This window comes from Anser anser (genome assembly GCF_964211835.1).
Source record: "Anser anser genome assembly, chromosome: 19".
Classification (NCBI taxonomy): domain Eukaryota; kingdom Metazoa; phylum Chordata; class Aves; order Anseriformes; family Anatidae; genus Anser; species Anser anser.
In genome coordinates this window covers 10,589,880-10,603,707 of record NC_139740.1, presented here as the reverse complement: position 1 = coordinate 10,603,707, position 13,828 = coordinate 10,589,880, and the positions used below count along the sequence as shown (strand labels likewise).

Below are 13,828 nucleotides of genomic sequence, written 5' to 3'. Positions count from 1 at the left end.
TAAAATATGCTGGCATGTCTAGTAACTTCAGAGTGTAAAAACATGGAATTGTGATATGACGTTTCTAACTAGGCATTCATGTATCCCTTGTCGACATAGTAGCACACATCTAACCATAGCAGACTTATTTCAGTCAAAAAACGTCCTCATGAGACAGCAAAATACCTACCACGTTTTCAGCCATGCTAGTAAATTGCCCCATTTGGAAGCCTGCACCAAGCCCAGCTCTCCAAGCCTAGAAAACCTTCTACAGTACTCACTCACTTTTCCAGAACTATTTGCTTTCACATAGATAACAAAAACATGTTTGAAGATTATATTGTTTTCTGCAAAAAGCTGATCATATTCTATATAAAAGACTCTAGAATTGCAACATTTTTCAGACGTTTACAGTCCAGGGGTAAGAAATTCAAATGGGGGTAAGATGTAGCGTATTTAGTCCCATGTGCTCGATTTCAGTCCAGTTGATATTGTCACAGATACTAAAAGTACCTTCTAATTTCTGCCTTCATTTACATCTACTAGGTAATTTTATTCTGCTCTGAAAAGACGAAACCACTGAACTCAAAGAGAAACTGAATCACATTTAAAGCGATCAGGTATAGTTTAGGGACAATTTTCACATTTCTTTTTCCTTAACTCAGTCTTGTAGCCCTAATCATTAGCTAGACAGCTGTGCTATGTGATTAATTTATTTAGGTGTTACACTAGTGCACAAATGTATATACTGAAAAGAACTACAGTATTGCTTTGCAGTAAGTAATAACTATGTTCCAGTAAGTGATTCAGTGCTGGAGTGTTTAGAAATGCAATCTTATGTAGCTTAATTAAAATGAAGTACCCCTTTCAAGATATTTGCTCTAGGTTAGCCTGAAAAAGTCCACTATGCGCTACTGGAGTTGGAAAAAACGTTAAAGTAGTTTCTGCAAAGTCTTGTTTTGATAAACATGAGTTCAAGAATAAAGCTATTTTGGGACATTGCTATGTCTGCAGCAAGACAACAATTTACTGAATGGAAAGTGTTGCACAGCAAGAGAGAATGGAAAGAAAACTCCTCACTAGCCAAAGCTGAAAGAAAACAAGTTCTAACAAATGTTGTTCACTTGTCTGGAGACATGATTTTAGTCACTGACTTGCCTCTATACCACAGAAACTCAATGATTAGAAAATACAACAGCTAGCAGATTGACCTGGAATATTTCCACCCCTTCACTGACTGTTTCATTGCCATTTATTTCCAGAGAAAACTATAAAAAAAAACAACACACAAACAACAACAAAAAAACAACTAGGCAGAATAGACAGAATGGCTTTCAAAGCCTTTTGAGTTCAACGGGAGACTATTCATTGACTGTTGCAGACGCCAGCTCAGACCCCAGACTGGTAATACCTAGTGGTGCCTGTGCCCACAGTAGGTCATCAGTGACAAAAGCTGTGTCACTCCTACAGCAGTGTAGTGGTTGAGAGAAAAACGTTAACTGAAGTCTCTATTCCATTAAACTACCATCAAAAAAGCAATGCATAATTGATTCTCCTCATTATGACTGGTTGAACAGGCACTTCCACAGCCTGATAGGTCTGCACCTAAGGGAAGAGAAGTGGGACTGTAAGTAAATAGCTCTGTTGATAGCAGAGGATTCAAGCCTCATCAATGTGCTGCTCCTCAGTCGTTGGGCTATCCTAATTTGTCATTTCTCATCAGTTAAGTATGACAGAAGACCCCATATTTGAAGAAATACATAATTAGAAGTGTGTATTTAGAGAAACACTGGTCAGAAGATATGCTAACAGACTGGCATTCATTCAGTCTACATGTCAGTCTGCTCTGGCATGGTCCCCAGCGCTAGTTTATTTTTAAATTTCACTCAGTTACAGACAAACTTGCAATTCAAAAGAAAAAGGCAAGAAGGATAGCAGCGAGAAAAGATGACCTAAGAGATCTTTTCCCACAGTTCACATTTAAATAGAGGTCCAAATTCAAATGATCTCCAAACTAAAGGCACCTGGAAACACACTGCCACAAGAGCACAGCTGTTAGCTACTATGCAAAGGTCCTTGCCCTTCATTAGTGGAGAGACTGAAGGATGTGTCTGTTCTTCCTACTTATGGAAAAGGAAACTTTATTTTGTTATGGCAATATCAACAGCACGTTCATCTTGCTCCAGCAAATATAAAAAATTCTGATGTGCACTGATCTTGTACTGTTATTATTTCAGGAACATCCCATTCTTCAAAATCTATGTGATATGTTTTGTGTAATTTTACCAGCACTGGCATAAGTAGGAGTGCTCTTGAATGTTAAGACCAGCAGGTGCTTACATGTTTTCCTGTACCAGCACTAGGATGCCTGGCTCTGTTCTGTCACTAGTGTAGAGGACCCACGCTTTACTGCTTGTTGTGTAATCTTTCTCACTATCTTATCTAGCAAACACCATCACAGTCTGTGACCAACCTTAATGCTAAGGCCTTACTCCTAAAATAAAGCAACACCAATGTAAGGCAGCCTTTCTTCAGCCTTCAGGAAGGTCAGACACAGGATCATCATTTTAAATTTGAGAAGAATGTACAGCACTAGTCAGGGAACAGGCAAAGACAGATGATGAGAAGTGTACAGATTAATAGGAAGGAAACCGGCAATTTGATAAATATCAAGTAATTACCATTGAGGTCTTACGGAGACTGAGCCGGTCTGATCGAGCTCGGAAATATGCTTCGTCAAAGGATGTATGACTCCCCTTCAGCTTCTCTGACAGGTTCCGATACAACCGCTTTGCAGCATTTGGAGAAGATGGCATGCTGTTCTTTTTAGTCTGGAGGAGACTTAAATTATGCATTTGCTGTGTCATTTTCACCTAGTAGTTCCTAGAAGAAAACAACAGCTGTTTAACAAGGTTTTGCTACACTAATGTCATTGATCAGAACTGTATCACTGAAACACATTGCAAGATTTCTGTGGCAAAAATCTCTTTCACACACAGTTTTAGAACACTCGAAAGCATATTTCTAGGCCTTTTCAATGGCAATTCGCTCTTTAAGGAATTAGTCCCATGGATATCTATGGCAAAGGAGAATTAAGGATAGAAAAATAGACCACTTCAGAACTATTCCCTAATTTCTGTAAGAAGTTTCATTTAATGATGGAAATGGACTCTTGACAGAGCGCGTTCTGGTAATGCAGAAAACAGGCTTTGTAAATGTTACTATACTGTTAGGATAACTTGTACATAATCTGTATTTTGCCAGAACAAAACTGAAGTAACCGAAAGGGAATACATCAGGTTACTGAATTTTTGAACTGGTCAAGTGACTTAAGTTTGACACAAGCACAACCAGGGCAAGACAGGTGGCTGAAAGTTCTTTGCTACAGAGACCACTTTTTGTTATTAGAGTTTTGAACATTTGTCAGGGGAGAACCTGCTCTGTAACCAGGACTCCTAAAGCATGAAGTTATAGCAAATAAAGGAAAGAAAAGCTGTTTAGGTTCTGTTATAGGCATTATGAGAAATACATGGATTTTTACTTTAAACTTCCAAAGGCCAAACAGTGTTCAGGGTACTGCAAACCAAGACCTTGCATGCTATATTTTACAGTTAAAATAATCTGGGATCCTGAGTGCTGCTGTTTACAGTTCCATACTGAAGGAACTGAGTTCCATCCTCAGGGTTGTCTGTAAGTGAAAAAGTGACAAAAATGCACAATTTCTTCACATTTCCTTTTTCCCTGCCAAGATCATGTACGGATTTCCAAGGCAGAACATCTCTATCAAAGATGTCACAGTTTTAACAGTAAACCTGGCTACTCTTTCAAACTATCTTTTCCTGGAAATAAGCTTAAGATTCTTTGTACTATGATACAAATTCTGTGCCTTTGTTGTTCTGGTCTCTCAGCCTGCATGTGAGCAAACCAGACAGCAGGACTAGAGTCTAATTATTATTTACAATCATAAAAGCTTTCTTTACTAAATACTCACCCTGCAGTTGGACCTGCTCTTTGGCATGAATTGGTTCCTAAGATTAAATACACCACCCAGGTATCATAAGTCATCTACATCTTCCTTTCTCATTTGCAAACAGTGGTGAAGCAGACATCCTGAGTAAACAAATATCTGAGGACAAGTAATCTCATATACTCTCCAAGTTCATGGGGCATTGAAGAGAAATCAAGTCACCATACTTGTGATATGTGATGAGAAAATTTTGCTAAATTATAACAGTGCGTGCAATCAGAAGACAGCAATGCTGTGTGAGTTGCATTCATGAAACTAATGTGCAAAAATGGATATAGTAAGAAACAAGCTCTCTGGGACTCAGGGAGCAGCAGTACTAGGATGATTTTGGACTGTCTTTCTCCGAGCTTGTGGAGAAAAGGTAAAGCGAGGCTCACACGCAAGTAACTCAATTCATCCTGCCTTTTATTACATGTGTTTCAGCAGTGACTACAAGGACATCTCCTCATGAAGCTTTTTATTCACTGCCCCCAACAATAAGCCTGCATAGACTAGGCAGAAAGGCTTAGTGGGAACCAAGAAACACAGGGAAATATGTTTGATCAAAGTCTCTGTAATGAGAATGTGCTTGTTAAAGTCACCTAGAGCAAACACTAGAATTAAGATCACCAATTTACAAATGTTCCAAGGAGCACTAGTATTATTTGGAACCATGTTCTGGAATCAAAGTAAGTTAGACCTTACCACATGGAAGTTGCCGGTAAGTGCTGAGTTTCAGTATTGGACAACCTTTGAAGGCAGCCTTTTGTTTTAGAGTCGTATCAATGGAATAAGTTGAAAGTATAAGCATGGAATAAAATGTGTTTTAAAATGGTCAAAATTTTTCATTCACATGCAACTGTTTAAAATAGCTTCAATAATACAATTTATTTTCAGATATTTATTTTTAAAGCTTTAAAAATAGCAGATTACCAAAGGAACTTCATCTTTGACTATTCCACACTATTTCCATTTTAAGAAATTCAGCAATTTACCAAAAAATAATACCTTTTTCAGAGTAACCCTCTCATAGTTCATATAGAACTACAGATTATCCAACATAAACTTATCCTCCTCTTAGCTTAGTTTTCACCTGGGTGAAGCTAACATCAACCAAGAACTTCTTTTCATCAATAAACTATGTTCAAGAATCAGTCCCAAATTGTAAACAAAAACAGACCAATTAATATTATAGGTACGTTTGTAAAGAAAGTTTCAATTTCCCAAAGCCATTTGATTCCAAGAGTGGAGTTATTGAACACCAAATTATCACACTCACGAGAGCGTATGAGAGAGAACCATTTACATTCACCATGCGAACTTAAATGTCATCAGGACATGCACTAAAAAGCCAAGTAGATCCATCCAATACCTAATTCAAACATACCTCAACATACACTACTTTGTTTGCTTTGGGATTTTATTTTTTATACCAAAAGCAACAGGTTCGGTACCTCTGAGTGGCATAATATTACATAATGAAGCTTGGAACCTCTCCATAAAGCCCACAGGCCAATATGGAAATTTACTGAGAAGCTGTGTAGACATTTAGTAAGTTTATATTAAATAAATTAGGCTTACGCGCTTAGTAGGGCTTCTCATACTTATTGTGGTATTACTAAAACCAAACAACAATACCTGTCTTTAAAGCTAACACAGCTTGTGCCTTTATCAGTCCACCCTAGGTTATTACATCTTGCTGGACCAAACTACATACTTATTGACTTCAAGTCCCTAAGTTATTTGTGGAGAGGAGAGTCACTGAAGAGACTTATTTACAAAGAACAACTTGACAGAAACATTTTCTTTTAGGAGGAGAATTTAACTTAAGAGAATAAAACACCTCTCAGTCTTTGAACAGTTTTCCAAGAAATCTGAGGGTTTGATAATCACATCTCCCAGTACACATTCAAAATTCAGTTTGCAGGTCAGTTCCATTTCAACATGCATACTATGAAAAGAAACTTCTAAATATGCTATAGTTCTCCACAAGGTTGCCGTTGTCTCAGGACCAAAATAAATTTAGGTATCATTGGGCTGCTGGCCTATGTCTCCAACCCTGAAAAGCCTAGCAGCAGTTTAATACCAAGTCTGCTCAGGCCTTTTCACCATGGTGTGGACTACCAGTCACATTGACTGTACCAAACCTTAGTTTGACTCCAGACATTACAATCTAGGGGTTAGTGAAGTCCTTCCCACCTTGATCTGGTCAAAGAAACAGGATGTATATATTCAGAGGAAAACAACAGAGCATTACTAACCATCTAAACAATGACTTCCAAGGACTCTTACAATATGGCTTCCATATTATGAAGCGAAGATTTCTGAGTACAGAGCCAAAGCAAATCCTTAAGATTAGCATAAAGGTAAGAAGGGGACTGAATCTTTTAAAATCTTTTTTTTTTTTTTTTTTTTAATTTTTCTGCAGTCAAGAGCAGGTAAATGTATAGAGAAGCTAGATAAACACTGTAAGAGTTGCAGCTATTCAACAATACTACGGAATCGATGCACCAGAAATTACTTGAAAAATACAAATATGCATTTTTTGTATGCTAACCATCAGAACCCTGAAGCAATGCATGGAATAAAGACAAAAAACAAAGCAAGTGCTGACATAACATAAGACAAATGCACTGCGTTCTTGACCACTGAAACAGCAAGATGCAAAACATTGCTGAAGATTATAATACTTAACATACTTTCTAGTCACATACAAGGTATGGAACGAAAAAAGGAAAGGTAAATGTAAGCTGCATATTCTGGAAAACTTTCTTTAAGTATGATCTTATTAAGCTGTAGAAATGACTCCTGGGGGAGCAACTGAAATGAGATCGGGTAAAATCAGGAGTAAAATACATAAGAAATAAGGAAAACAAAGACATATCAACTTCAAAAAAAAAAAAAAAAGCAACAGAATTACGTAACTGGATGTTGGCATTTCATTATTATAGGTGCAAGCCATTTTGTAAGAGCAGCTTTATGCTCCTTTAAGTAATTCATGCCCCCTGCCCCCCTCCCCACTCCGATGCGAGGACACAGTCTTCACATCACCAATCAGGTGAAATCCAAAAACATGCATCCACTGAAATAACAAATTCTGCCAGTGAAACATGCCTGACCTGAGGATATATCACTGTGACAACTAATATTGTTACAGTACATCAGACAAACAGTTTAGAAACAGGTGATGTCCAGAATGGACCCATTTGTGATTTTCATTGATGGAAACCTCTGCAAATACTTAGCACAGGTCAAAATGAAATTGAGAAAGGAGATCTCAGTATGGTTCAGAGCAGTCCTATGCAGTCTCACAAGCATTCTCATAGCAAGTCCTGAACTACAACAAGCATCTTACTATGTTTCTCAGTAAAGGCCAGAACTATACAGACTAACAGCAGCAGCTCCCCTTATAACTGGTTGTTAATTGGCAGTAGTTTGCATTTCCAAAAATTAAAAAAAAAAAAAAAAAGAAAAAAAAAGAAAGGGGGGGGGCGGCTTATGGCAGTGGTTCCAGGAATAAATAACCTGCATTCTTGGGGAAAGTTACTATACTATCCTGGAAATAATCACCAAAGCACAGTCTCATCTGCATAACTACCACCCTGTTATAGTATGCACCAAACCAGTGACAGAAGTCTTCCTACACACATTTCATGCTGCACATGCAGTAGCTTGATCATTGTGAGCAGATTTCTACTTCCACTTCTAAGCACTGAAGTAACCTCTTCATTCCCTAACAGCAGGGTGTTTTAAAAGTCAAATTCAAAAATAAATATTAATATGTTCTCCTTGTAAAAGCATTTTTTTGATTGGTAAGTACTCACATAATATTCGTGTCCTTTTAAAATCAGATTGCTGAAAAAAAAGTCTAAATTATAGATCACTGTCTGTTTCGTGTGGCACAAACATGCTGCGCTGTATAGACAGGTAAACTAGATGGACACAGCATAGCTGTAAAAGAATTACCTTCAGATCTTAGGAAAGCAACAGACAAGAAAACACTCAACACTATACATATTCTTAAATATGTTTATTAAACAATTTTATTCTTGAACTAATAGTTAAGAATATATGTGTTAAAAATTAATTTTACTTACCAGCTTAGGCTATCCAAGGCAAAATATGAACAAGTTGGTGGTAATTGTCCAGTATCTTCATTTAATGAATCACATTGGCTTTGCTGTCTCTGCTGGTTCAGCCTCTGGGCAGAATGAGTAAACCTCTTCCTTATACTGCATGAATGATCAGAAATGAAAAGATTATTGCTAGCAATTGGTATTAGTAGCTATTACTGAACTACAAGATGACTGACAAGCTCTCAGAGCAAAACAGTATTTAAAGCAAATAGTGTTGTATCACAGGTAAAGTATCTGGAATATTTGGTGCCTTAACTCTATACTGTTTTACCTCTGCAGCTATAGGAATGACTAATATCTAAAGCTCTTGCCTCCGTACTCAAAGATGCCATGACTTCTGTATGCTTTTATCTTGTTGCATCCCTTAAAATTGATCAGCAGCACAGCATGCAAGTAGAACAAATAATTACTTCCAGAGTAAACAAAACTGCAATTGTAATTAATTTGCCATAAATTATGATCAAAAAGGCATTAACGTAGCCATCTTAAAGCAGTTAGTTTTATGTTAAATCAATAAAAGGAAAAAAAGAATCACGGTCCTACAGTCTGTCCAGTAATGCATGTTGCATGTGATGTATTGTTTCTTCTTTCTTCAAGCAAGCTACCAGTACAGCTGTCTGCAATCATAGCAACAAAAGCAGCAACCATATCCATAGCTATGGGACATCTGCAAGATCATTTGAAATCTCACAGCCTGAGCAAGTTATGCTGAAAAAAAGATTACTAAATGAATAAGAATTTTTTTTTTTACTGATGCCTACATTTCAGCTAAAAGAGATCCTGTAACATTAATATATCTGTGGTAACACCTTCCAAAACAGTAGAATGGTGATATTTCAAAATACACATTTTTTACAATTGGGCAAAAAATACTAACAATGAATCCCACAGAAACCCACAAAGATGTTAGAAAGTCAGAATATGGAATTTCACACAGCCTCAGAATTCCAAAAATAATGTAAGTGATGAACAAAAGTAAACAACCATCTAAACCATCTAGAAAACCATTAATCTCCCCGGACAGTCCACTGGGTTCAGGTAACTGGAACACTCCTGTTTAATATCTGGCAGCAGAAAAAAATTGACATTCTCATTCCTGGGTCTGTCATAGCCATCTACAGAAGAGTGGTTTTTCTTTGTTTGTTTTTGTTTGTTTGTTTTTTATTTGATGTTGTTTTGTGGTGCTTTTGTTTGTTTGTTTGTTTGTTTTGTCTGTTTAATTGTTTTTAAAGAGGTCCATTCCAAATAGCATCCTTTTGCAAAAATAGCTGAAGCTAAAATCTGGCCCTGGACATTGATTTCTCATTGGACTTGAACTTCCATACTTTTTATTCTATACTATTCTATAGTATACTTATTATTCTATACCTTTAAAATCAATCTGGATATGAGTCCTTTTTTGAGGGAGATATTTTCTCTATGCGTTAATATATATACAGATATATCCATGTCTGAAAACATGCATACATCCACTTCAAAGACACACGACAAGAATATCCACAGTCCAAGTGCTGCAGCTGACACAAGGTGCTATGAAAATATGCTACATGCAACATTACGTTTCCTATGCAGTGACAATCACAAGCTTGAAGTGTAGAGGATTGCCTCTTTTGTCCTGTTGTTTCTGAGGATCGTTAGTCAGCAGTCTGCAGGACAGCTCACTGAGCTTACTGCTCCCTGTCAAAATGAGAAAGACTGGAAATCTTTCAAAACCCCTGAATACCACTTTAACAGTGGGATACTACTTGGAGAAAAAAAAATGCCGAAAATCTGAAGTGTCTAAGCATAAGTAAAATTAGTCAAACAAAAGCACAGAAATTCCATTGTCAGTGCTGTCCTGAACAGGGATGCTTCTGAGTCAAAAGCTCCAATAGCATTTTTTGGGCTGCATCAACCCGTTTATGGAACTCTCTCATGAGGAAATTCTCACTGTCCAGCTGTTTTCACTAGAAAAAGCTAAAATTTGTTTACTAGAACTAATCTATTCTTAAACACTCTCTAGCTATTTCTCATTGTATGTCAGTACTCCCCCCTCTCTCCTTTGCTTTCTCCTTTCAGCTTGGAAGAAAGTAGAACTTTTGTGCTTGCCTTTTGCTTAGCACTTCTCTATTGCTACCCAAATACTGCTTAGTGGAATAGTGGAATACAAGACGTTTTCTTGCTTAAGCAAGATCTTTAAAAGATATTTTGTTTATATCAAGTAAGCATTATCATTAATCTTCCTGTCATACAGATTTAGGTTCATTGTTAAAGTGTTCAAAAGCCAGAAGACAAAAAACAACACTCAGTAAGGTAAGAGAGTTAATCGTAAGTTTACCGAATGATAAAACAAGAAATTAGTTACTAAAAGTGATGGCTGAATGTATCCAAGTCCAAGTATCCATGTATCCAACTACCTACGTGTAGTTCTGGAAATGGAAACGACTCAAAGATTTCCAGAAAACAACTCCCTGTGTTTACGATAAAACACATGTAAGCAGACCTGTGAGCCTGATCTTGTACAGAAACCTGCACATCCATAGTCTTTGATGACTCCAGGAGATGATTCAGATGTCAGCCATTTATTGTTTCACTTGCCTATATTTCATACTTAATTAGTTGAGCAGAAAATTTGGTTTGCTGTACTAAAACTACTTATTTAAACAACCTTTTGTGACAAATTTTCACTCCATATTTGATCACTCTAAGTTTACCTACCTGTAGCACACACCATGAGCTGATTCCAGAAGCTATTATTTTTACTATTCCAAAAGCTGCATATTATTATTATGAAGATGCTAGTTTAGCAATACATTTCATTTGAAGAAACCATGCAAACTGGCTGATTAACCAGCACATTTACCAAAATATTTACCCTATATTAATCTCAGCTTTATACACAACAGATATTTTTAGCAGCTAAGCAGCACATTTTACTGGCCATTTATTCCATTTAGCAAACTGGTAGTTTCTTCTGGAGACAGGTAACATTTCTGGAATGAGGGAGGCTGTTTTCATGTGGAGGGTGATAAACTCGCAGACTCTTCTGTACACACTCACAGGGTGGCTGGGAGATATTGATCTCGTCAATCAATAGGTGGCAGTATTCACCCAGTTCTTCAAAAGCCTGGTGTCCATGGAGCAGCAGCCACGCACAGGTTTTATTACTACACTGTCCCTAGCAAACATTGTCCAACACTTAATTGCAGATGGTAGGTCAGCAGCAAGGAGATTCTCCCTATACAGAATCTAACATCCCTCTTTTATATCTCCTTGCATTTCCACTCCATGTGAAAAACATGGAGTGAAAAACACTCAGTAGACCAGTGGAGTCCAGAAATGGCTTTTGAAGTTTGGACCTGAGAAACACTCAAATATTTGGAGTTTTAAAGCTTCACATGGAGCTTGACTTAACTTCCCAGTCGGTTGATGGCAAAACTCATCACTTTTAGAGACAAAGCTGTATTTTAGGCTGTTAATAGTCCCCCGAGAAAAGCTAACGCTCCTCAGACATCTAGCCTGGCTTTCCATGCACTGCTGCAGCTGGGATCAGGCAACGCAGCCCGGCAGATCACCAGTCTGGGAAGAAGGTTCTCTGGCCTCCCTCCCAAAGCAGCACGGGCAGGCCAACTCTGCTCTCTCATTTCAGAAATCTGTGACTAAGAAGGTGGCTAAAGTGTTCCCTGAAACCAAATATTGTGGTTTCTTTTTGTCCCCCCCCCCCGACCCCCACACAGCCAAAAGCATACTGTGGGAAGGGGAAAGCCCTACCCCACCGACAGGCCAGTAAATCTTGCTGTATCTTGCTCTGCTCCTTCACTTATTCTTTCTTGCAAAGTTTCATATATACATAAACTACCGTAGTAAATTCCAGCTCTGGTTTTGGCAATATCTGCCCCTCTGGCTCTGTGTTTACCTATCATCTTTCACACATACTCTTTGGCCAATTTGTTAATTCTCTGTCCTATTCCCTGGTTTCTTGCGTTTCCTCAAGGACATTGATCTGAGTCTTACTGTTTCACTAGTTCCTTTAGCCAGTGTTCTTGATCCAAATCCATAGCAAATAACCTATTATCCACAGAGACACAGAAGTATTCAGTATTTTCATAAAAAAGACGAATATTTCCCAGTTCATCAGTCATAGATGTGATCAAACTCAAGAAATTCTGAAATTGTGAGTGAAGAAAAATAATTGTGTTTGGACTAACTCTAGAAAATTTCCCAATGAAATAATTTTTCCCAAGTGTTTTGAAATATTTGAGACACCCGTGATGTAAGCGACTAAAAGAAACTGAGCTTGGCAGCCCCAGCTCCTCCAGGCTGCCTGCCTTAGCCATGGTTCCTGGTCTCGAGTCCTCTCAACCCACCTTGGATTGCAGCACAGCCGGGCTTTGCTGCAGGGCTGAAGCTGGCAGAGCCACCAGTGTCTGAGGCGCGCAGATTCCCAGTTCCACAGGAAGGGTTGTGGAGGCCAGGAGGTCTCTGGCTTTGGGGCAGCCTACATGACAGCAGTGCCTTGGAGCCGCAGACCCTGGCTGCTTGTATTTCAGAGTACTGTTTCAGATGAACTAGCAAGAAACAATCACTGCTTGGTTAGAATTCTTTAAAGATGGCGTGGCTTTTTGTTGTTCTTGTTTGTTTTTTCTTCCCCTGGTCTCTTTAAATGGAAAATTCCTGAGACACTTTATTCCATGGCTGCAGAGGAGCAGAATCAGGCCTGAAGCTACAAAACGCTGCTTAGTCAGTTGGGATCATTTGGAGTGTAAGTTAAGGTAAACAAAGACACATTAGCATAAAAAGTTCATCAGATCCTTAAAGATGTCACTGTTTTAAAGTAGAAATCTAAGAGCAGCTGTTGTTGCCCTGAGTGATCCACACACAGAGCAGAGCTGCCCACTAACAGGGCTTGGAGGAGGTGCTGCCCACTTGGAGAACCAGCATAGGCCAAAGCGCCCTTTGCTACTGGCTCCTGCAATTGCTCTCTGTATTAGGAAAACCTGAACTTGCACAAACACATGCATCTTCAGAAAGTTTATAAAAGTACATGCAGGCCATTAGACCTATCTGAAGATACTGCTGCTCCTCAGAAATAAATTACCCAGCTGAATATTGTGGAAATAATGAAGTTGTCAGCAACAACAGCGCAACTGTGATGTTTCGTCAGCCTCATGTTGATTATGCTATCTAGTCAGACACTCCATATAGAGATAATTTATGCCATGTATTGTTTGGCCATGACTACTCCCAGCTGCACTGCATTTAATCCAACTTATAGCAGAACATTTTACAAACAGAAATTAACAAGCTTTTCATAGCTGGCAATTTCTAGATTAGGAATGAATAAAGAAAAAGTAGGATTTACCAAAATTGAGCATAGAACAAAGCTGCACAGAGGCAGACACATGATTCTAGAAAAGTATGTGGTTTTTTTGTTTGTTTTTGATTTTAAACTGTAAAGTTTCATACTCCAAAGAACAGAAAAAATTTTAGGTTTTGACACAGTCACTAGAAATACCAAAACGTACTTAAAATATATATAGACAGGTTTCTTTGTATCTTTTATATAATTACAATAATTAGCAATCTAATTACTAATGTAAAGCTTATTCTGAAGGTAAATCTTCAAAGTTTGATGCATTGGAGCATTTATTATAAAACTAAACACTATGCATTTGACACACAGTGACACTAAAGAAGTGCCATTATTTTTCATGCTGAGCAAAGAAAC

At 38.0% G+C, this 13,828-nt stretch overlaps 1 protein-coding gene across 13 annotated transcripts in view; it reads right to left on the bottom strand.

Annotated features, from left to right (window-relative positions):
• Positions 1-13,828, bottom strand: part of ANKFN1 (ankyrin repeat and fibronectin type III domain containing 1) — a 225,121-nt gene that overhangs the window by 148,952 nt on the left and 62,341 nt on the right. For 11 of the 13 annotated variants that reach the window (XM_083805345.1, XM_083805343.1, XM_083805341.1 and 8 more), the window contains 2 exons: positions 8,083-8,217; positions 2,661-2,862 (listed from right to left, as the gene is read on the bottom strand). In XM_083805345.1, the coding sequence (XP_083661471.1) occupies positions 2,661-2,846 (186 nt within the window). In that variant the 5' untranslated portion in view covers positions 2,847-2,862; positions 8,083-8,217. The other 2 variants (XM_083805347.1, XM_083805339.1) reach the window with 2 other exon arrangements.